The 24,467-nt window shown below is 36.1% G+C and overlaps 1 protein-coding gene across 1 annotated transcript in view; it reads left to right on the top strand.

Annotated features, from left to right (window-relative positions):
- CPS1 (carbamoyl-phosphate synthase 1) overlaps positions 1 to 24,467 on the top strand; it is a 127,533-nt gene that overhangs the window by 28,538 nt on the left and 74,528 nt on the right. The window contains exons 5-16 of the mRNA XM_047084849.1: positions 1,519 to 1,575; positions 4,842 to 4,934; positions 7,747 to 7,836; positions 9,546 to 9,674; positions 10,673 to 10,779; positions 11,627 to 11,765; positions 12,386 to 12,463; positions 14,523 to 14,621; positions 16,258 to 16,353; positions 19,341 to 19,530; positions 20,537 to 20,694; positions 22,213 to 22,341. Coding sequence (XP_046940805.1) covers positions 1,519 to 1,575; positions 4,842 to 4,934; positions 7,747 to 7,836; positions 9,546 to 9,674; positions 10,673 to 10,779; positions 11,627 to 11,765; positions 12,386 to 12,463; positions 14,523 to 14,621; positions 16,258 to 16,353; positions 19,341 to 19,530; positions 20,537 to 20,694; positions 22,213 to 22,341 — 1,365 coding nt within the window. The remainder of the gene's footprint in view (positions 1 to 1,518; positions 1,576 to 4,841; positions 4,935 to 7,746; positions 7,837 to 9,545; positions 9,675 to 10,672; positions 10,780 to 11,626; positions 11,766 to 12,385; positions 12,464 to 14,522; positions 14,622 to 16,257; positions 16,354 to 19,340; positions 19,531 to 20,536; positions 20,695 to 22,212; positions 22,342 to 24,467) is intronic.

Here is a 24,467-nt window from a genome sequence, read left to right as displayed (position 1 = left end):
ATAATTAGATATAATCTTATTTGAAGTAGTACGTGAAAAGGGTTAAAAACGTTATCTTATACTTTCCTTAGTTTAAGTATTGTTTTGTAATAAAGTAACAGGATTCTCCTGGTTTGAATGTTAGATGTACTTAAAGTTAAGGGACCCGCTATATTTGGCTTCATCTCCAGTGTTGCCGGAGCTGCTTTTTGTTGGATTGGTGCGGGGCCCGTAACTGGCAGAATATGATTCCGAGAAAGCTCTGCCACGCCAATGAGCATCTGTGTATTGGGGCTAAATGTTGCTCCTTTCTGAGAAATCAAGAAATCTTAATTGTGGCTTCCTGGGTCTCATTCTTTCTAGATTTTGAAAGGGAGAAGAAAGCATTTATGTCATCCCCTGAATTACTACTATTTTATTCTCAACCATTATCTGAATTTACTTCCCTTACCCAGACAACTAATTTTTGTAATGGTCATTGAGGAGACCCTCGCTCTAGTGTTTCCTTTGTGTCATTAGGGAACTGACATGACAGCTGCTCTGCGTAAGAACTAACAGTTTGAGCAAGAACTTAATTCATGACTTGTTAGTTTGTTTTTAAAATGTGCTTGGAATAGGGGCGCCTGGGTGACTCAGCTGGTTAAGCCTCCGACCCTTAATTTTGGCTCAGGTCAAGATCTCAAAGTTGGTGAGATCTTGCCCTTTGTGGGGCTATGTACTGACAGCATAGGGCATGCTTGGGATTCTCTCTTCCCCTTTCTCTCTGCCCCTCTCTCAAAGTAAATAAATATACATTAAAAAAATTTAAAAAAACGCACTTTGAATAGAGTAGAAGAGGGTCTAAGAGAGTAATCAGTTCACCTCCTTCTATGTATGTACAGGTGAGGAAAAACATGTTGCCCAAACATCACTGAAATAAATGGTGGAAGAAAAGAAATTAGAACTTATTTTTCGGATTCCTAACTCATCGCCCTTTTATTTTACCATATCTGTCTCTATCCAAACTACTCAAAGAAAAGAAAACAAATGGTGGTATTGCCTGATTTCCTAATAGGATGGGCAAACTTATTACATCCTGATTACTTAGCAAGCACCTTCAGAAAAATGTGTTGAGTGTGTAGTAGGTAGTAGGAACATTTGGCTCAAAACATTGATTTGCATGTATTTACATAAGATTGCTTCTGCAGTTCACAAATCCATTATTTATCTATATAAATACATGTAATAATATAAATATATAACATCGCCTCTTTAACATCTTGTGTTAAAAGAAACGAAACTATAGCAGAAGATTGATGTTCAGAATTTCTCATTTTTTTATTCTGTGGAAGGTCCTGGGTATTCAGAGTCCTGTTCCCAACTGGAACAGCAATTTACCGTGTTCTGACAACACAGTCACCCTGGGTCAGAGTAAAGAAGGAGTAGGGAAATTATTTACTGCTCAAGAAGATAGATGATGCTAAGTTTGTAACTTGAAAACAATATGCTGGATCTTATTTCCTCCAATTTCACTGTCACTACAAATTTTCTTTCTTATAGGTCCCTGCAATTTATGGAGTGGATACAAGAATGCTGACTAAAATAATTCGGGATAAGGTATGATCATCATCTTTAGCCAACCCTATGTTTCTTTATATGTGTATATATAATTCTTTATATATGTGTATGTATATTTATATATACATATATAACTTATATGTATAAATTAAAAATAGTATATATACTATACTCTCTCTCTATAAACTTAAATATTATATTTTTTCTCAGTGCTCAGGGAATCCAACAGTATGAAAGAGCAAATCTGGCCAATTTCTGTCATTTGGTCCTCTGTCATCCTGTTTTACTATTTCTAATGTAATTTTTCAGACTTAGTACTTGATTGGGATGTTTGTTGCTGAATGGATTTGAGATTAATTCACTTGGCAGCAGGATATTGAGTGCCCACTGGGTGTTCACTATCCCAGTGAGTCAAGACCTTTGTAAGTCAGCTCATGTGACAGTGAGACCAGTGGAGGAGGTAACCAGGTGCATAATAATTTTGCCTCAGTTGAATGCTGGCATGCTGAAAGATGTAAACTAGAAAGTGTGCAACACTTTTCCTGTTATTTGTTCGGTTTCCTTGGAGTGGTTATCTGTGAAATTAGTGAGTTCTATTTCATAAGTGTGTCCAATGAGCCCTGCATACATTACCTCAATTATATACTCTTTCTTAAGACTGTTCAAAAGACCAAGGTGATAAAAGGTAAGTTTAACTTCTAGTTGGCACATCTCATAGCTGAAACATCTGACCCCTCCTTTGACAATATCTCATCACCATCTGCTTGCTTTTTCTTGTTGTGAGAGGAGGACACTATTTTTTTTTTTTCATACACAAAATCTTCACATCCCAAAACACAAAGACACTTTACTTCACTACCATGAACTAAATTCCCCAAATGCCACTGAAGTTTTTTCATTAAATTGTATTACATAAAAAAGAAAAAATAATAAATGATACATTTGCAAAGTGAAATGGATTCTTCAAGCAAATCTGTTGCAGACTCCCTGTTAGAAAGTATATTGACATAGGATCTCTGTACACAGAAAGAACAGCTTTCTGAAAACAGCTCTTTGTAAATAAGGCACACCACATACCCGTGACTAGAAGGAGGACAGTGAGAGTTTACAATATCCTGTCCCTCACCTCTGCTTTTACTTCCTCCTTCATAATTTTCCTGAGAATAGATGTTAATGAGATTGTACATCCCAAGTTGATTCTTGTGTTTTCTTAGCCCAGTGGCATTGTGGGAGCAGTAAACAGTGGTAAGGCTACTTGAATGGGAAGGGAATAAAATTGGGAAATTCAATTTGGGCTGCAGAATCAGCGGGTGAATAAAAATATAGTCAAGCCTAATGATTTGGAAAAATGCTTTACAAGACTATATTGTACTCTTCATGTGATATGTTGGCTTAAGATGAACCCTCTTTTATCACAGGTGGTTACGTTCTCAAAATTCGGCTGAATAGTGGCACCTGGGTGGCTCAGTCAGTTAAGTGTCTGACTCTCGACTCTTGATTTTTGGCTCAGGTCATGATCTCTTAGTTCCTGAGCGGGAGACCCATGGGATTCTCTGTCTCCCTCTCTCTGCCCCTCCTCCACGCACACACTCCTCTCTCAAAAATAAATAAACATTAAAAAAATAGGCTGAATGGATTAGCACAGGTAAAATAGTAGTATTGCCTCTTATATTTGACTATGTTGGTTATATTTGACTATGTTGGTTCATATTAAAAATGTATATTTTGTGACTTTCTGTTCTGTTAATCTTAGGTTGAAAGGTAAGATTGTATTTCATTCAGCATGCTTTAAAAAAAGAAGGAATGAGAACTGAAAACCACATTTCAAAATTAGGGATCCATAAACATGGTCAAGGAATTCTGTGATTTGGATGATAAGAGTAAATAGAGACCATCATGAAATATAATAATCCAGCGTGGAAGTGAAAAGTGGTTTATAGTTCTTTTTCCCAGAGTGTGAGGTAGCACTCCGGTCTAATAATCACATCGAAATAACCATCATGTTTGAATGATGTGCTGGTACATTCTACCCTCACTCATTCCCAAGTGACTACTTCTTCCCTTAAGGAATACATTTCAAAAGGAAACAAAAGCTTCTTTCTCTTCCCTTCAATGCTGTAATTTCCTTGGAGAAAGGCAAATCAATGAATTATTTTGACTCCCTCCCACCCCTAATAAAGTCTTGATTACTAAATGTAATATGCCATTTTTCTAAATAGAAAAAAAACTAGACTTACTAATAAGTAAATCTCAAGACATTGCTAATAATAAGAAAACATTTGCCATCTTCAGCTAGCAAGGCTGATTTGTGAAAACTTCAGAGAGGTCTAAACATTCTTTAAAGTTCAGGTCCTTAAGGACACCTGGACATTTACATATCTAAAGCAGTGAATATTTTCAATGCTTCTTCTCAAAATTGATGACTTACTTGGCATTTCATCTTTCTTTCTTTCTCTTTCTTTCTTTCTTTTTAAAATTTTTTTTAATGTGTATTTATTTTTGAGACAGAGGGAGACAGAGTGCAAGTGGGGGAGGGGCAGAGAGAGAGGGAGACACAGAATCTGAAACAGGCTCCAGGCTTTGAGCTGTCAGCACAGAGCCCGATGCGGGCCGAACCCATGAGATCATGACCTGAGCTGAAGTCGGACACCCAACCGACTGAGCCACCCAGGCACCCCTCTTTCTTTTTCTTTCTTTCTTTCTTTCTTTCTTTCTTTCTTTCTTTCTTCCTTTCTTTTTCTTCTTTCAAGTTATCTCTATGCCCAATGTGGGGCTCAAACTCATAACCCCGAGATCGAGTCACATGCTTTACTGACTGAACCAGCCAGGTGCCCGCATTTCACATCTTTTTGTGAATGGATTTTACTATCATAATGTAATTAATTCTCATTCTTTTCAATTTTCTACAATTTTTAGATTTCTTATTTTCTTCTCAATAGATTGTTTTGTCCATGTCTCCCATGAACTATCTTTAGGTCATATGCACTAAGGGAATAGGTAGCCTAAATAGTTTAATTGGCACCAGTCTGGAGCTTGGAGGCCTGAATTCTGATGCCTTTTGATCTTGTTTAATCCAGGTCATAATCTCAGCCCTAAAAAAATGAGTTGTACTTCCCAGAGCATTTCTCAAAATGTACCATGCATCTTTCCAGGTTGAGAAGATGAGGATCTTCTTTCTGCTGATGGTTTTGAGTAGTTATAAAGACATTTAGATCTTGGAGCTGCTGTGTAGGTCCCTGTGAATGGATCCTGTTAGCACCTTGACTGTTGCTCCCTTTTAACTGTCTAATTTTTTGATTTGACAGGGTACCATGCTCGGGAAGATTGAATTTGAAGGTCAGTCTGTGGATTTCGTGGATCCAAATAAGCAGAATTTGATCGCTGAGGTTTCAACCAAGGTGAGAGATTTCCCTTCACATTTTGTAGTTTTATTTCTTGTAATATCAAAATCTTCACTGAGACGGAGGTCATCTTCCTGAAGCACCAGAATTGAGGGAAAAAAGGATCTCATAGCATCTGAAATATACAAATCATTCCGTTTAAAGTTAGTAACTTTTTGGGGCACCTGGGTGGCTCAGTCTGTTAAGCGTCCGACTTCAGCTCAGGTCACGATCTCACGGTCCGTGAGTTCGAGCCCCGCGTCAGGCTCTGGGCTGATGGCTCAGAGCCTGGAGCCTGTTTCCGATTCTGTGTCTCCCTCTCTCTCTGCCCCTCCCCCGTTCATGCTCTGTCTCTCTCTGTCTCAAAAATAAATGAACGTTAAAACAAAAATTTAAAGTTAGTAACTTTTACTTGCATTGATCTAGCATCAATCAGAATGGCTATGGAGAACAACATTTCATGAAGAATTCCAGCTGTGAGAACTTTGGTCCACCAGGTTCTTTTTTTCTTTTTTAAATAAAAAATAAATAATGTTTATTTATTTTTAAAAAATAAAAAAAATTTAAAAAATAAATAATGTTTATTTATTTTTGAGAGAGAGAGAGAGAGAGAGAGAGAGAAAGAGAGAGAACGAGTGGGGGAGGTGTAGAGAGAGAGGAAGACACAAAATCCAAAGCAGGCTCCAGACTCTGAGCTGTCAGCACTGAGCCCGACTCACTGCTCAAACTCATGAACCATGAGATCATGACCTGAGCCAAAGCTGGACACTTAACCGACTGAGCCACCCAGGTGCCCCCACCAGGGCCTTTTCTTAAGAAAATGTTATTAAAGGACTGAAAATTGCCTGATTAATAGCCTCAGAGAAAACACATGTTGATATTATCTGGTATTCCTGTTCCTATTTCTATTCACATGGAAATGGGAGACAAGGATTATAGGTCCTAGACAATCAGTACTGAGCCTTGATGTTGGGCTCAGACATGCATTCACAGGATGCTGAAGCATAAGAAAGATGAGTTGTTAAAGACAGTGAATTTTAAATTATATGTAATTGTTTATATATTTGAAATTTGATCATGCCGTATGCAGTAATGTCTTGTTTTTAATTCCAAAATTTGTCCATTCAAATGGCATGGAACTATTTTTCTGTATTTTTTTCTAGACATTTCCCTGTGAAGTGATTTGGTCTGAGACACAGCATGAAAAAGTGCTATTTTTCCTTTTAGAATTGAGAGCTACCTTGGGGATCTAGTGTAGGATTTTCCACATGTGAGAAGTGTTGACCTAGAGAAATTCACCTTAAAAAAATTCTGTGGTAATGAGGTTAAAAACGCTGCATAACATATTCCTCTCTTCAGGAGTCATAATACAAATTCATATATTCATGTGTCTGTGAATTCTTGCTTAAAACTGCTGTCATTCTGTATGAAGAGCGTATAATGTATTTGTGTAGAGACTAGAAAAAAGGAGCCTACCTGTATTTTTATATACATCATATGAAGAGAGAGATTGCAATGGTGAAAACTGGCCCTGTTTCTTGATGCTTGGTGCAATTAAATAATTTCATTGTAACTGTGATAAAATGCATATTTGTATCAGACTATATTCTATGAGTTTTATTTGGATATGGTTGATAACTTAATTCATTGTCTTGTAATTGCAATTTGATGTAGCTACAACTAGATGGTAATATTGCTTTATTTTGTAGCAGAAGCCTAAGGTTAAAAATAAGTATATGCTTTTTCAAATTATGTGATGAGAGAGATTATCTGTAGCATTTATAGATCAGCTCAGCAATAATTTCTGCAGATCATGGAAAGAATGGGGTATTTTTTCTTTAGGATAGTTAGCTAAAGAAAAAATGTGACAAACTTTATATATATTTTTTCAAGTACAGTCTAAGGATTGTCATTTGCCATTCTATAGAGTGTGTGGAGAGTGGAGAGTAGAGAGTAGATATTTCAGTTAAAGTAAAATACTCTTTCAAATATCCAGGTTGCAACTTTTATCTAAAACTTTTTGGAAACATTGAAATCATCCTAAATTCAGAATATACTAGCTAATTCTCAAAGCTGAAATCCGTGTGGGCACCCAGTCCTCTAGGCTTTCTGTTTCTATTATTTCTCCTTTTATGACTTTGGGGAACTGATTCTTGGGTAAATGCCTGTGAAAATGGGTCTGACTCCAAGCAGTGCTTCAGATGTAGGTAATGATTATCATATGCTTGGGGATCCCTTTATGAAGCCTATCATTTCAATGCGGATAAATGCATAGTAACCTAAAGAGACCAGTGGTCTACACTAGCTTAGCAATCATCCGATTCTCATCCTGATTTTATCCATTAGCCCCACTGCATAAGCCTAATGCACAACAGCTCTACCCCATCCAGCCTTTATTACAAGTTGAAGATCAAGTGGTATTTAAAGCATGATGTATCTATTACCGCATCTGCCTAGTGCTGAATCAGGCGGTAATACTTGAAAATTCCGTTGCCACTGGTTGTTAATGAGGCAAATCATGGGAGAGATTATTGTTAACTATGGAAGCAACCAATTTCTCAGGGACCATCGTTATTACTGTAATCTACATTTTATGTAAAACAGCAAAGTACCCTTTGCTTCATAAGAAAAGGTGCAGTCTGTGGCACTTGCTGTGCCTTTCTTCTACATTGATTGTTAACCGCCAGTCACTCCCTAGTAGTCAGCAATCACCCTGTTACCAATGTAAGTGCTAAGCATCTTCAGGTGTTATGATATGATGTGTTTATGATATTGGTGTGCTGCTCACAGCTAGACTTTCCCTCTCACTCTCTGTGTTTTCAAATGGCAGGATGTCAAGGTGTATGGCAAAGGAAACCCCACAAAAGTGGTAGCTGTAGACTGTGGCATTAAAAACAATGTAATTCGCCTTCTAGTAAAGGTAAGTAATTTGTTGCATCTCGAGGGTGAGGATTTGTAATATGGATCTTTTTAGTGTGAAACTGATTTCCTTTTTCTGTTTCAGAGAAAGCTAATGTGTTCTCTCAGAATGTCAGGGGATCCATTCTCTTTTTGCTCTCTTTGATCTACAAAATAAAATTTATTCCTGTTAAAATTAGAGATGTGGAGTGTGTTTTTAAAAAATCTTTAAAGGCCACAAACAGAAGAGTGATGACTTCTTATCACTTATTGACTGACATTCTGAGACATGCCATGCTTATTTTCTTTGAGTTTAGAGATGACCAAAAATTGAGAGTCAGTTGGAGAACTCCTCCATTGGAGTACAATTATTATGTGACAAATGTTTTCAGGGATCATGCCGTGATAGAGTACAAACTTTCACATTGCTTCATATAAACTCTTAGGCAACCAATTAAAATTAAACCTTAAAAATTCTGCAGGAGAATGTAACCATTATAATGTTTCCTTAAATACTGTTTTGTTGGGATTTCTCCTTATCCCACTTCTCCATCTCTCTCCCTACCTATGTCTTTCTGTTTCTGTTCCTCTCTCTCTCTCTCATACGCGCACATACACAGATATTTCCATAATACCAAAATCGTTGTGAGTACAGAGGAATTCTTCAATTCACCTTCTCTTCATTCGAGAGTATCAGCCAAATGATCTAAATCATGATTTTAAATTCTGGCCCATTTTATTAATAAAAACTTGCATGGACTCTTCAGTAGCAGATGCTGTCGATGGCCTATCTGTATCTCTTTCTCATTTCACCATTATAGGGCATTTAGCCCATCCTCCAGTTGCAAAGGCCTGCACTTCATTGCTTGAGGGCTCTCTTTAGTTGGTTGGAGCCTATTGACTGGCAGGAAATACTATAGAATTAATGATCCCTGGAGCACCCCCTACCTAAAGTCAAGAGAAGTTCAGTGTGTAACTATCTCAACTCTTACCCCATGACTGAACTATCTTGAGAGTGGGTTGTCTACACACTCAGAGTTCCTCAGTGGGCTGAAGCTCTAGGTGTTTATAAAACTTGATAATGCATAATTTATTGTCGTGTGTCACAGTGTCACTTCTTAGAAACCCATCTAAATAAACTTCTTTTTCTCAAATTCTTGTCTCAGGAAATGTTTCTAGGGAAACCATCAAAGATGTCTTCCTACCCACTTCTATATACAAAAGTTCTAATTATTCAATGACAATACATATACTACAGATAATATGAGAAAACGCTAGGAAAGGAGGCTGCTAAAAAATTTGGTCAGGTAAAAAAAGCAAAATTGAAAAAGATGAGAGGTAGACTAGCATAATTTTGCAGAAAATGGATTTCTCTCTCTCTTTTTTTAAAATAACTCTCTACCACAGCTTGTGAAAATAATATTCCTGGGTACCCAGTCAGGAATTTTTTTAGGCTCTGAAACCTCCTGAAATATGGGAAAGTACATTATTTTTCTCAGGATCAAAACTTTAAACATGTTTTTTTCTTCACTTTCTGTTGACCACTGGCTCCATCTATATTATACAAAATACAGTGAGCCACCAAAGAATTTTTCACTCAGCATTATTCGTTTGAATCATGTACTCTTTTTCCCCATTAGGGAGTGGTTAATCAAGAGAAGGTCTGGGCAAAATTCTACTTTGGCAAAGAAAAATGTTATTAAATTGATTATTTTTGCATTTCTTTTCTAGCGAGGAGCAGAAGTGCATTTAGTTCCCTGGAATCATGATTTCACCCACATGGAGTATGATGGGCTTTTAATTGCCGGAGGACCCGGGAACCCAGCTCTTGCACAACCACTAATTCAGAATGTCAAAAAGGTACAATGCTCCTGGGGGTAGTGTGTATCTGTGTGTGAGGTGGAGGGACTCTGCTATGTAACTGTCACAAAGGCTGTAATATATTTTAGGTATTCCCATATTCTTTTCCACTCCTGTCTATGACCTCTGAGGCAGTGTCAGCAGACACGGTATGGGAGGAAACAAGGAGGAGAGAGTACCAGAGGCAAAAGGAACCTTTCTTTAGGCAAAGTAACTGGGATTGTGTCCTCGATTCAAGAGAGCAGGAGTCCAACCTCCAAATGTGTCTCTCTGTACAGTCGTAAAATGACAATTCACGTTTCTCACCATGACTTTGGTACCTACAAGACCTTCAGGTTTCTAAAGAAACATTAAATTTTGTTTAGTTTATTAAGTACATTTTATTGAATTCTAATGCTACAAATTTGTCAGTCATGTTTTTTTTTTATTTTTTTTAACGTTTTATTTATTTTTGAGACAGAGACAGAGCATGAATGGGGGAGGGGCAGAGAGAGAGGGAGACACAGAATCGGAAGCAGGCTCCAGGCTCTGAGCCATCAGCCCAGAGCCCGACGCGGGGCTCGAACTCACGGACTGAGAGATTGTGACTTGAGCCGAAGTCGGACGCTTTACCGACTGAGCCACCCAGGCGCCTCTCATGTTCTTATTTATAACTTTTTTTTAAGTTTATTTATTTATTTTGAGAGAGTACACACACATGAGAGGGAGATGGGCAGAGAGAGAGAGGGAGAGAGAATATCCCAAGCAGGTTCTGCACTGTCAGCACAGGGGCTCCATCTCACTACCATGAGCTCATGATCTGAGCCAAAATCAAGGGTCGGATGCCCGACCGACTGAGCCACCTCGGTGCCCCTATAGCCTTAACTTTTTATTCAATTACTATTTTCTTGTTAATTAAGAAAAAAAAGGATGCTTCATTTTTGTTCCTTCAGAGGCAGCATTTTGGGGGGGCGGTGCGGGGACTGTACTCTAGTTCATAAAAATTCTCCCTGTATTAGGTTTTGGAGAGTGATCGTAAGGAGCCATTGTTTGGAATCAGTACAGGAAATTTAATAACAGGATTGGCTGCTGGTGCTAAAACCTACAAGATGTCCATGGCCAACAGGTGAGATAGTTATGCTTCTGTTTACAGGTCAAACTGGATCTGCAATGCTGTCAATAACTAAACGCAAAAGACTACATGCCGTTTTCTTTAGAAAAAACAGATAACTGTACTATTACATGGTCCACAGTTGTCTGACTACCCGATACCACTTTTATTACATTTTTGAAAGGCAGCCTTCTCTAACAATAACGTTGCTGTAGTTTAAAGTTATTTTCCTTCCCTTGGCATAAATTGAGGTTGTAATATCAAATGACATTATCAAATGATAGAATATCAAATGATATTCTAAGGGAAACTGTTCTGGTTTCTAACATTGTAGGATTCTAGTGTGACTTAAGAACCGGGAAGTCTTCAATCCTCTTGGTTTTACTTCTGACCCCACATGATGCCAATTTATTTAATATGGAGCTTTCCTCCACGGCCCCCCCCTGCATGAAGTGTAATTCAGAATAATTCAGGACAGAGTCATCTCTCTATTATTTCCCCCACACTCTCTGGCTTTAAAATTACCTAGTTCCCTTAAAATAAATCACTTATATTTGTCTCTCTGTTAAGCTAGTGAGCAATTCTTAACTTTTTGTTATGAGTGCAGTTCTCCCTTTTCTAAAATTGTACAAGTTTAATAGACCTGCTATTTAACACACAGCAAAGCTTCCTGAATTGATTTTTGTTGCTAAAATTATTGGGATTAACAATCTGTGACTTTTCTCACAGCGTAATTTTCACTAAGCAATTGAAACTTTCACATTTTAATAGGCTTTACTTGTTCACTGTTTTACAACAAATGTATTTATATTCTTCTCTTCACTTTTCCTTTTCCTTATTCTTTCTCCCCTTTTCCCTCCAGAGGGCAGAATCAGCCTGTTTTGAATATCACAAACAGACAGGCTTTCATTACTGCTCAGAATCATGGCTATGCCCTGGACAACACCCTTCCTGCTGGCTGGAAACCACTTTTTGTGAATGTCAACGATCAAACCAATGAGGTAGGGCCCTCAATAAACCTGTTCAGTTGGCAATGAGTAATGCTGGGCTTTTAATACTCTGTTATACACATACCTTTTTTATGTGGGCTTTTTTTGATGTGTGTGTGTATAAGAACTCTTATAGGTTATTTCCCATGGCCCTCTGCTTTTTAAAAAGTCATTTCTGTCTTATTCTCTCATCAGTTGACTCATTAAGATCCACTCTTTGAGTGGTTAATCAGTGACTATCTTTCACATCGATTGCTAATGGGCATTTGGTGGAGATCTGTTTGGACCTAGTCCATATGGGTCTCTGGGACTCACTTAGCTCTGAAGTAGCCTTTGAGAAGACCCTTGGAGAAGTAATTTAGGAGTTGGAGATAAGAAGATTTGAGTTTATTCTGAGACCCTGGGGAGGAGGGCCCAAAGGCTAAAGACCAAATCAGTTGTTTTTATTGAGGGGACCACATTTGGTTGAGTCTTTGTTGGCCTGTTTTTATTATGGCTGTTAGCTGCTAGAATGTCTTTAAGCATTTAACTTAGTGTTTTTATTTGGACTTTATTGTCCGCTAAGTAGTACACAGTCCTGGTTAACATTCATTGTTACAGAAGGAATTTCTTCCTATTTCTTATTCCTTTAGGGGATTATGCATGAAAGCAAACCCTTCTTTGGTGTGCAATTCCACCCAGAGGTCAGCCCAGGCCCAACAGACACTGAGGTATGTCAGAAAATAAGACCTACTGTACACTTAGTCTTTTTTAAAATCAGAAATGTATTTATGTGAAAACTTGGGAAACAAAAATAGTCAGCCCAGATGATCTTGGGTAAGAATATTTTCAAGAAGAATACTTTGATAACACACACATTGTATTAAAATTTCCCCATGAATATCATGGAGGAAATTTCTATCTTCTTTAAAATTTAAAGTGGGAAAACCCTTACGAAACCTGATGTGATGCTATTTTTACTTAAATCATTATCATTCTAATATATTTAGTTCTGAAATTTACAATGGTTGTACTATGCAAATGAATTCCCTCTTGCTCTCTTGTTCTCATAACTGAAATGAAATTTTAATCCCCCATCTGTGACTTCAGAAAAATCCCTATGGCAACTGGTTGTATAGCCAGGAAGGGAGAATAAACAGCAGCGGGAGAAGGAAGAAGGGCAGGGGTATGAGGGAGCGGAGAGGGCGTGCATGCACATATATGTGAGTCAGATGGCTTAAGAAGAGAACCACAAGGAATGCTTAGAAGAATTTTGTTTTTAATTTAAATGTTTTTATTTTTGTGTGTGACTTTTTGGTTCAGTGTTCAAAGTCATCTTTCCAAACACAAGCTTCTGGTGACACTCACAAAAGTCTGGAAAGTCTGGTGTGACTTCCTCCCCCACACTCTAAGGCCTCCACTAGTCATGCTGACAGTTCTTCCTTGTCGGCAGATATTCTCAGAAAAGGCACCTAGGTAAAATGAAGAGAATCAGAATTTTCCCTCTGTAAAGTCTGCTTTCTCACCTGTGAATTGCGTTTTCAGATATTTATGCTTTTTATTTTTTAATATTATCAGGAAATAATGATTTAAAAACAATGTTTTTAATGTTTATTTATTTTTGAGAGAGAGAGAGTGCAAGCAGGGGAGGGTCAGAGAGAGAGGGAGACACAGAATCTGAAGCAGGCTCCAGGCTCTGGGCTGTCAGCACAGAGCCCAACGCAGGGCTCGAACTCACAAACTGTGAGATCATGACCTGAGCTGAAGTTGGACGCTTAACCCACTGAACCACCCAGGCATCCCAGGAAATAATGATTCTTAATAGCCCAAATCAGTATACCATTACCTACCCATGATGAAAAGCATAAGGAAAATTTGGTGACATACACTATTGCCTAATGCATGGTGAATACTGTTTTCTTTTTATTTAAAATTTAAATATTTTGCCTATATTAGTACATCAGATTAGGAACATTGAAATTAAGGCATGCAACATTCAGTAGTACTTAATCCTTTTTCTTTGTGCTGCCGAAGCTACCAAATGAATATTTTTGTTGAAATTTGTCATGTCTAGTGAAACAATGGAAGTAAATTCATTGGTAAAGCTAAGAATAAACTTTAGAGATATTTTTAGAGTGGATAGAAATTTTCAAAATCCAGTTATTTTGAACTTTAGGACATATATGCAATATAGCTTTAATTTCTTTTGTATAACTGGAGTTTTATTTAGAAGAAAACATTTAGGGGCGCCTGGGTGGCGCAGTCGGTTAAGCGTCCGACTTCAGCCAGGTCACGATCTCGCGGTCCGTGAGTTCGAGCCCCGCGTCAGGCTCTGGGCTGATGGCTCAGAGCCTGGAGCCTGTTTCCGATTCTGTGTCTCCCTCTCTCTCTGCCCCTCCCCTGTTCATGCTCTGTCTCTCTCTGTCCCAAAAATAAATAAACGTTGTAGAAGAAAACATTTAGAAGAAAATAACCCCTAATTAAGGGAATGAAAACTTGACATCCTCAGAAGGCATTATCTGAAATGTTCACTGTCTGCTGAAAACTTTCTTCTGATGGGATTTGAAGTGAACAATGAGAAATGTTTATTTGATCTAATTCTTATAATAGTAAATATTTAGTCTGCCAATTTGGCAGAAAAACAAAAACCAAATAGTGCATATGAATACTTACCCTAAAAAAAGTATCTGTTACTTATCTGAAGTTCAAATTTAACTGGCCATACTATGTTTTATCTAGTAACCTGATGAGTTTTGCAGCTTCTAACTTGTTGGTTCTATTTTTTTCTAGTACCTGTTTGATTCTTTTTTCTCACTGATAAAAAAAGGGAAAGGTACCACAATCACATCGGTTCTGCCAAAGCCAGCACTGGTTGCCTCTCGAGTGGAGGTCAGTATATGCGGGCTTCTTTTTGGTTTACGTATTTTTTATTTTCTCTATCATATGATAATTTTTTTAGGTGAATGATGTTAACCATTTTAATGTCTGTAAGAGATGATTAGTGATATGGTAATTACTCATCATTTTAGCATCTAATTATTTTGCGTGTTCTTGATGGAATTTTCCTGTTTTGATATAAAATCTTTTACAGTTTACTTCTAGAAAATTTGTAATACAATAATTTAATAAAGAATAGGCTTTTAGTTTCAAATTTGACACATTTTTCATTACTTAATAAACTATAGTCTTATGTACGCTTGAGATACAGTTCAGATTACAGAATCATTATTGATGATAGAACATTTTTTGTTTCAATGAGAAGAGTTATTATTCAATAGAATAATACTATTTTACCTCTAAAAAGCAAATGGATAAGGATTACTATAGCACAAGACTTGAATCCTTATTTATTTAAATACATATGTTAATATGTTAAGGTTTCTACCCATTTCCTTCATAGTTAAACCACACACATACCCACATCATTATTATATAAAATTTAGAAGAGTGTATATGTATTTTCAAGTATATATATATATACGTATTGACTCTTTTTATAAATAAAATAATTGAATTATATGTTTTATTAAAATGATAATTTGAGTTGGATGCTCTGTTTTAAGGATTTCCATGGCAGCCTCTTTGCCTGAGATGGAAAGATTGGAGGTAATTTACCCACTCAATGTGGAATGTGGATTCTTAGTAGCCAAAGAAAGCAATGTACTTACAGTATAGTGTTTTTCTCAGAATATCAACTCATGTTCTTCAGATGTGTATCTTTTTGTTAATGGTGAGGAAAAAGACACAGTTTGAGATTCCACAGTGTCTTCGCATGTAGCAGGAATCCAATAAATATTTGTTGAGGCAAACCAATTTTCCCAAGTCCTTGTCTTTTGCAGTGAGCAGGAGTATCTTTCTTCTCTGAAGGGTTTGGCACTTGTGGCTCAAAACTAAGCAGTATCATTATTTCCTTGGAGTCACATAACAGTCTGTAGAAGTTCAGTATGTTGCCAAGATATGAGCTTTATCTTATTGCATTATCTTTAAATATTTCTGGCACTGAACTGTAAGGCAAAAATGTGAATATGCAGGTGTATCCATGTCCCCTTGCCTTCTATGTTTTCATTTGTCCATTAGGGAAAGCCCAGGTCTCCTTTGTCCAGAAGGAAACCAAGGAATATTGAATGGAATACATTTAAATTTTAGGGAGATTCTTATCATATATATATATATATATATATATATATATATGTGTGTGTGTGTTTATTTAAATATATACATATATATTTAAATATATATTTATGTAATTATTTTTAGGTACTTATATATCTTTGAATAAAATGTAGACCTCTTCTCACAATTTTTCACTTAAATGAAAAAAGCTTCATGAACTTTGGAAATTGCTTTGAAATTAGAAATGTTTAAATTTTTAGTCTTTTTCCTCACATATTACATATTTTTCAAAATATTGTACTTTAAATCACCATGTAAACTTAGAAAATATAGTTTGAGTTCTCCACTCTTGAAAATGCCTATTTCCCCCATCTTCCTAATCAAAGCAATGTCATTTTCTTACTGCTTACAGGTCTCCAAAGTCCTTATCCTAGGATCAGGAGGTCTATCCATTGGTCAGGCAGGTGAATTTGACTACTCAGGATCACAAGCCGTAAAAGCCATGAAGGTGAGAGATCTTTGTAAGAATTAATATACTCCTTTAATGGGTCCAATTAGTATTTTATAATTTAGATTTATGACACTACCTCCTTTCAAAGTCACTATAATTGATATCCTTAACTATTCCTTACACATCTTACATTAAAGAAACTTTGATCACAGGCAAAAATTTTAACTTTCTTAAACTTTTTCACGCCTGCAAATCAAGAACTTTGGCATGATCTCCAAAATTATCTATGTTACCACCTATTTATACCGAAAACATAAAAAGCCACATTTACAGATGTTGCTCGTTGTTTTTGAGGCAGTGAGCTTTTAAAATATACTTGTGTTTTGTGTGAAAGAGGGAATTTGGGCTCTAAGATATTTTGAATGCTCTACAGGATGCTTCAGGCATCTATGGTTGAAATGGCAAGATCCAGTTGAGAGAGCAAAGGCATCAGTGCCTTTTGTCCAAGCTATAGATATCGCTAGGGGACCCAATTATCTGTCGCTAGGGGACCCAATTTCCCCATCTGTGACTTGGGCTGGATGACCGACCAGAATGATTTGGCAGATGTTTACATGAAAAAGAGGATTTGATGCTCACGTTGGGAAGAACACCCTTCCTGTTTCTTCAAAGTCTTTCAAGATCTCCCCAACTCTTTGTTATAGCAAAATAAACCTTTAGAAAAAATTCACTGTACTTGTATTTCTATTAAGGAGCTAATCTGGTATCTCTTTGGTGTCCTCATTTCCTTGGATATCCCTATTTTGGTGCTAATCAGCCATCCAGTGGCCATGTGAGCTCTTCTGTGACTTTGCCTCTGGCTTTGCAGTATAAATCCGTTCACCAGAGACCTGGCTAGGAGAAAGCAACGCATTGAAGGTGGCGGGAAACTAGGGCAACAAACACAGAAAAATAATTGGCCAGAATTTTTCTTTTTGTTTTATTCAATATGCTGTAGATGAAGATTTTCACCTGACAGATGTCTGTTGAAAAAAACAGAATGCAGTCCCCAATTACCTTACTCTTCTTCCCATTTGTTTTTATTTTTTAATATTCTTCTCCATACATGCATAGGTGTATACACTCACATGCACATGTGTTTTTTGTGCACATTTTCAAGGACTACTTTACTTTATTGTAGTACGATTCAATTTCTCTTCGTATAATTAGAGGATGTCCAATGGTTTAGATTGGTTAGAAAACAATGTAAGTACATTCAAGGCTTGTAAATACATTTAATTAGCATACTTTTAAATCCTATTTGGTAGTTTTATAAAGGACTAGTATTTTCATAGCTTGTATTTTTTTACGTGCTTTACATCCATTAGGTGAAGTTATACATTTTAACTGAAGAATAGGCATTATTAGATAAGGTGTTGTGATTAAGAAGTTAGTAGAAATGAATTCATGAACTAAATATTTTAAAATAATCAGATGGTGCATGTATTATAACCAGAACTATATTAGAAAAAAGTTAGAAAATTTATTAAAATAGTTTGAAATTATGTCTAAGTTTTAAAATGTATAAACACTCATCACAGTCATTTATGCAACTTTACTTATGTAATTTGATTTACAAAAGTAGCTATATTCCTTGTATAGGAAAATAGCTATATTCTTTGTACAGGAAAATACTTAAGTCTGTCGGTGCTTTTCTTCAGTAGTTAGACCTTCTGTAAGTTCTATTGATGACATGTTCTCAGTTTAGACTTAATTATTTAAGTTCCAACCCATATTTTAAATGCATTTGCTTATTTGTGTGTATTTGTTCAAAAAAATTAATCATACTTTTTTAAAATCACTCTCTTAAACTCTTGAGAGATGACTCATATTGAGGAAAGGGCATAGAACTTGAATCATAAGACTTGGATTAGAGCCCTAATTTTGCCATTTATCAGGTCTTTAGCAAGTCATTTAACCTTATTGAATGTCAATTTTTTCATCTGTGAGGTAGAAATTTCTCTTGTAGTCTGGGTATAAAAATCAAATAAATTAATAAAAAAGTAGATTATAAGTTTTAAGGCATCATTTGAATTTAAAGTAATATGAAATATATTTAATATTTTATTCAGATTCTCCCCCAAGGGCATGTAGGGCTTTCAAGGATGATTTTTATACTTTCATCTGAATATTTTGTTGATGTTTTAGGAGTGTTCAAAATTGACATGGTAATAGGTAAAATAATAAGAGCCATATGGCCATATTTTATAATAATTATTTTGCTAAGTGTCACACTCATCCTGGTTTATAAAGCTATTATCCTTCATAGCTTACATGAAGAATTATTTCTGAGGTATCTGCAGATGTGAGGCATAAGATAGGGCTATGAATACCTTTACACACACACACACACACACACACACACAGAAATTTTTATTTTATTTTATTTTTTTCCATTTGGTCATTTTCTATTAATATAACATGTATACACAGTGTATAATGTTTTTTGTTGAAGCACTAAGGCAGGCATTAAAATATAAAAGGATGGAATTCAGCAGAAGGCTCCTGATGCTTCCAGCAAGGGAGCACATCATCCTGCATTTTAAAAGTACATTCCGTGTTGGTCTCTGACAAACATTGCAAAGGGAGGCTTCTTTGATGTTGCCTGTGGTTCTATTTTATAGTTTACTAATTTCAAAGTTTTTAAGATATTCTCTTTAGTCTTTTAAGGTCAATTGAGCTATGAAGTTCAGCAGTATTTGTAGACCTCTAGTTAAATTCTATAGACGTTATCTTAAGTTTTGCCTGATGCCTCTAGTGGCAAGGAATTCAGGGTGAACCACATAGGGCAGCCAGTTCTTTTTGGATAGTTTTGTTTTCAAGCAATTTTTTCCTTCCTTTCACCAAACGTTAGTCTTTCTTTTTCTTCCTAGTCCTATTACTGATCTCTGCAGCCCACAGAATGATCTATAAGTTTTGTCTCCTAATACAAACCGTTTGTTTGAGTATAGTCGTTCTCTTCTTTAGACTATATGTTCAGATTCTGTGTCCTTTTGTTTTTTCAGGAAGAAAATGTCAAAACTGTCTTGATGAACCCAAACATTGCATCGGTGCAGACCAACGAGGTGGGCTTAAAGCAAGCAGATACTGTCTACTTTCTCCCCATCACCCCTCAGTTTGTCACAGAGGTCATCAAGGCGGAGCGGCCAGATGGGTTAATTCTAGGCATGGGTGGCCAGACAGCTCTGAACTGTGGTGAGTTCTTTTTGGCTTAACTGCAGAGTTTCAGCCCAGGTACTTCTGTGTAATATTTTTTGTTTGAATCCATCTAACAATTATGCTCTGTGTGTTCATAAAAGCCTTTCTTTCTTTAATGTGTGAGGAAGCCATTAGCAAACAGCCACCTGAAAATGTCATGTGATAAATATTACTGGTTTATTTCACAGAACAGCTAAGATACAAAAAGAAACCTTTTACTTGAATGCTCTGGGGCGGCGAAGTGAGGTCTCCCTCCTCCATTTCAGGAATTTGCTTTTCTGTGTTACCAGAGAAACACTGAGAACTACCATGAATAAAAAATGAGAATTAACATTGATTAAATGCTTTGTGCTCTTATGTGTTGGCCCTGTAGCATTTGGCTTTCACATATATTTTCATGATAACACAGTTTAGTCTCTCTGCAATCCCTTCATGCATCTGGTAAGTCCAATACTCTGTCCTTTTTACAGTGCTTCAAATCTTTGGAACTAGATAATGAATGAGAATCTCATTAGCTAGTTGGGGTAAGCAGTTGGTGATGTAATTTGTAAGTCAAATATAAAAATCTTAGCTTAAGTTAAGTGGCACGCAAATGGAAACACTATTTTGATTATTTTTAACCCATATAGAGATCCACATCACTGGGATTATTTAAATAAGAGAATCTCAGTATAGGAATGGATCATAGAAAGAATGGAAATATACTAAAATCTAGAAGTTCACTGTATCCTATGATTTTGATTAATAAGAATAATAGAAATCATGTGGAGAAAGTGGTAATATAAGTAATAATACCACCAGCAAATATTTTGCTAGAATGTCTTCAGAATTTCTTTCAATTTTTTTTTTTTTTTTTTTTTACCTTAAGTACAATTTTATTGTAGACTGTGGTGGCTTTGGAGTTCATTTTAGGTTAAAAAAAAAAAGTTGTATTCAGGTATCTGTTAAGAAAGACATCAGAGTTCGAGATTCTAAAAATTGATTATATTTGGTTCTTCCATAGGAGTGGAACTATTCAAGAGAGGTGTACTCAAGGAGTATGGCGTGAAAGTCCTGGGGACCTCGGTTGAATCCATTATGGCCACAGAAGACAGGCAGCTGTTCTCGGACAAACTAAATGAAATTAATGAAAAGATTGCTCCAAGCTTTGCGGTGGAATCGGTAAGGAATCTTTGTTCTGGAGAAACAAGGCCATTGTTTGTCTTACATTTATAGGGAGAGTTATTTGTCATACCTGAAAATAATAGCTAAATTATTATATATACATATAATTTCTTCCAGAAATGTGTTAGTATCTCAGAGACTTTTTGTGTTAATTACAGCCTTCCATGCTACAGTATTTGGGAGAGGTAGTCATATTTTATGAAAAGGGAAGCAAAAGCCCAGAGAGGAAGTGGTTTATCAGTGGTTGAAGTGCCACTGAATATCAGATCTCCTGAATTAAATAAAACAAAGAACCATGTAAATTTACAATGCCAAAGTGATTTTTACTTTCTTTCTGGGACCAGTCACACATCTTGTAGATGGGAATGACCTGCAAATGGGAAATGATTGGATTGAAATTTTCTTGTTAGAATGGAATAAACATTTAAAAATGAAATTATCTAGAAAAAAGCCATTGGATCTAATCAATAAGATTCATGACTGAAAAACTTGTAGATTAGGTGTTTGGAGAGGATAAATTGTTTTGTGTTTTTGTTAATCACTTTCTATCATAGCCTGTGCCTATTGATAGGCTATTATGAGGCACCAACACAAATTTGGCTTGATATATATCTGTTTTTTGTCCCTGACTTTATTCCTGATTTCAGGCATATATATTCAATAAAGTTGGGGTTCTGGAGGCAGTTTTTGATGCAACTTCCCTATTGCAAAAATAGGCAAATCTTGAGGGAAAAGGGCAACTATTGCCGGGACGACGGAAAATGGGCTGTGCGGTTTTAAGAAAAGAATGCTCACAAGTACATACAATGTTTCAGAGCTGTCAGTCAGGAATAGTCCCGGGATAACTCTGCTGAACATTTGGAAAGCTCCTGCCATACATTTATTCTTTCATTGCCAGATTTAATTATGTCCTTGCTTCCTCAGGATGCGAAACAGGCATATGGGAAAGGTGTAATTACACTCCCATTGGTAGTGTAATAATATTCCATGACAGAAAAATATAGCCACCATATGTTGTATTCTGTAAGTTAAAAAAAAAAATCTACGCTTCTGGGACTATTCTCTGACTGAACTTGAAAAATGAAAACTCTTTCTATATAGTATTCCTAATGGCCTATTGCAAGAATACCAAGTTAGTTTCAGCAGTAGAAATCCTTGTATCATGAAGAGATGAAGGCTTTTAAACTGAATTTAAAAATTCAATATGGCTCCCATTCTCAAATTAACGATGATTTCAGCTTCAGCCATTGTTTTATTTTTTATATGGCAAAATAAAATTTATAACAGAAAGATGAAAGAAAAACTTTCAGTGAGTATGAAAAAAAAATCCTAGAATTTTACTTAAAATTTGTAAAACAACACTTGTTCTTCAGAATGAAATGAAGCAATAATACAACGTTTCTATAATGATTCTTCCCAAATAAACTGATTTATCTCAAATGCTAGACTCTGTTGGTGTGGTCTTTTCTGCTAGTGTGGTCAGCTTTTCAAACTTTGAGTTTTCCTCATTGACAGATTGAGGATGCCCTGAAAGCAGCAGACACCATCGGCTATCCAGTGATGATCCGTTCTGCCTATGCTCTGGGTGGGTTAGGCTCAGGCATCTGTCCTAATAAGGAGACATTACTGGACCTCAGCACAAAGGTATGTGTTTTCACAGACCAAATTCTTATCAATCAAGAAAACTGATTTGATAAACCCTTTCAGTTAGAGAAAGTTATGTAGATGAGAAATGACCTTTTCTCTATTAAAACCACCGTCATGTTTTCTGTAAGTGTTATCCAACAGACCGTACCTTTGTAAGGGAAATGCAGTGCAGTTATTGACATTGGAGCACAGCATTAGCCAAATTTCTTGGTGAGCTCTCGACGTTCTTGCTAGAACTGTTTTCTTTCCTGCTTATGTATGCTTCTTTTTATTAGATAAGGAGTTTTTTGTTGGTTGTGTGTACTCTCTTCTCACCGAATAGAACGATGCCTGGTGATATGGGGTCTCAATAATTTCTTGCTGAATGAATGAGTGCGTGTGCAGTCAAGAGACCCATGTAACTTACATGATGGTCATGGAAGTGAATCTGACAGAATTATAAGAGCTATTTCGGGGAATGCTGAGTAAATACCAAGCACAGCTTGTATCTATCATTACTTACTTTTTAGAGAGAAACAAAATGCGGCCCTTGAGTTGTTGACATAGGATTTTGAGAACAGATAAATAAAATTAAATATATTTAGATAACTATAATGACAAACTTACATGTCAACAAGTTGGATTTAGTGTTTCTAAAGTTGCCAAAAGAAATAAAAAAGGACAATATATCAATATCAGTATTTCTTGTTTCCATTCTAGACTTATGAATCATATATTTAAAGAAAAGATAGGTTTATAGAAGTAATTTTTTCTAGAATATTAGATGTTTCCAATATTTTTAGTATTAGTAATCTCATTATTACTCCCAGTAGTGACAATGTGTACTTATTCTTTATTAAGAATATATATTTTACAGTATAAAAAAATTCTGAACACTGAATTGTTTAAAAACATTTACAATGAAAGCAATTTGGGGATGGGATAAATTTTAATGATTTACAATTCCTCTAAAATAATCAGTAGGGCATTGAGTGTTTTTCTTTTGTTGAAAACCTAGCTTTTCCCTTGAAAATAGTTATTTTGTATCATTATTTCCTAAGCTACCCCTTATTCTCTTGATATTATGTTTACCACCTTCAGAAGCTGCAGTAACTCATCTAGGTCTTAGTCTTTTGCATAAAATCTGAGGCTGGAAAGAAAGAAGTTGAGGCAACTTCTCATTTGATCTCAGTTGTCCTTGTGTCCAAACATCCAGCCTAGTCTATTAGAATGCAAAAAGCTTTCTGAAATTCATACCCTTTGTTTCACAGATTTCCTCTTTTAGCATGCAATCCCAATGACAAATTAATCATTATGAAATTGTTAATGCTGGTTACAGAGTTTCCTAACCACTTTGAAAACCTCATCATAGGCAGCTGTGGGGACAAATGTGTTACATTTTCCATTGCACATGGTGAATCCTATAGTGTTGACTGAGGTTAAACAAATAGTGTTGAGACACATTAAAGAAAAACTAACATTGAGTTATTATTTCATTATACTGCCTGCTAATAATTTGAAAAAATTCACAGTACTTTCTCTGGTTACTTTCTCTTCCTTTCTCACTGCTATTACAAATCAAAAACATTATGAGACAAAGGGACATTTCTGTCTTGGATTTTCAGCCACCAAATGTCCTAAGGTCAAAGACTTCCTCTTTCATATTTTGGGTTCAGTATTCTACCCACCAGTGCATACTCAGTAAATATGAAATGATAATTATACTAATTCATATCTGTTTAATCAGGCATACATGATATATGACTCAGGGTATTTAAGCACTTAGGCAGTGATTAACCATAATAATAGTTGCATATGATTCTTCTAATTCCCAAGTTTCGTATGCCATCTTGGCTAACTGTTTACAACCATCATTATCTCCTTTCTTCTCCTCATCAACGTCAACTGACTTTTATTGTGTATGTCACTGTACAAAGCACTCTCAGCTATTTTAGAGAAAACCAGTCTTTAGACTTATTTTTCCATATTTATTCGCACTTATCACATTTTCTGGTTTCACAGAAGCCTTGCTGCTGAAATAATTCCATTTCCCTCTGCCTGATTGCTCAATTATTTTCTCTTTTTCCTAAATTAGTTTGATTTAATGTCATATCAGCACTTTGAATGGCAAGCCTCAATAATGT

The sequence above is a fragment of the Lynx rufus genome, unplaced genomic scaffold (genome assembly GCF_022079265.1).
Source record: "Lynx rufus isolate CCGP_SWC_20201006 ecotype Redwood Valley unplaced genomic scaffold, mLynRuf1.p SCAF_2, whole genome shotgun sequence".
Classification (NCBI taxonomy): domain Eukaryota; kingdom Metazoa; phylum Chordata; class Mammalia; order Carnivora; family Felidae; genus Lynx; species Lynx rufus.
This window is presented reverse-complemented; position numbering and strand designations above follow the sequence as displayed.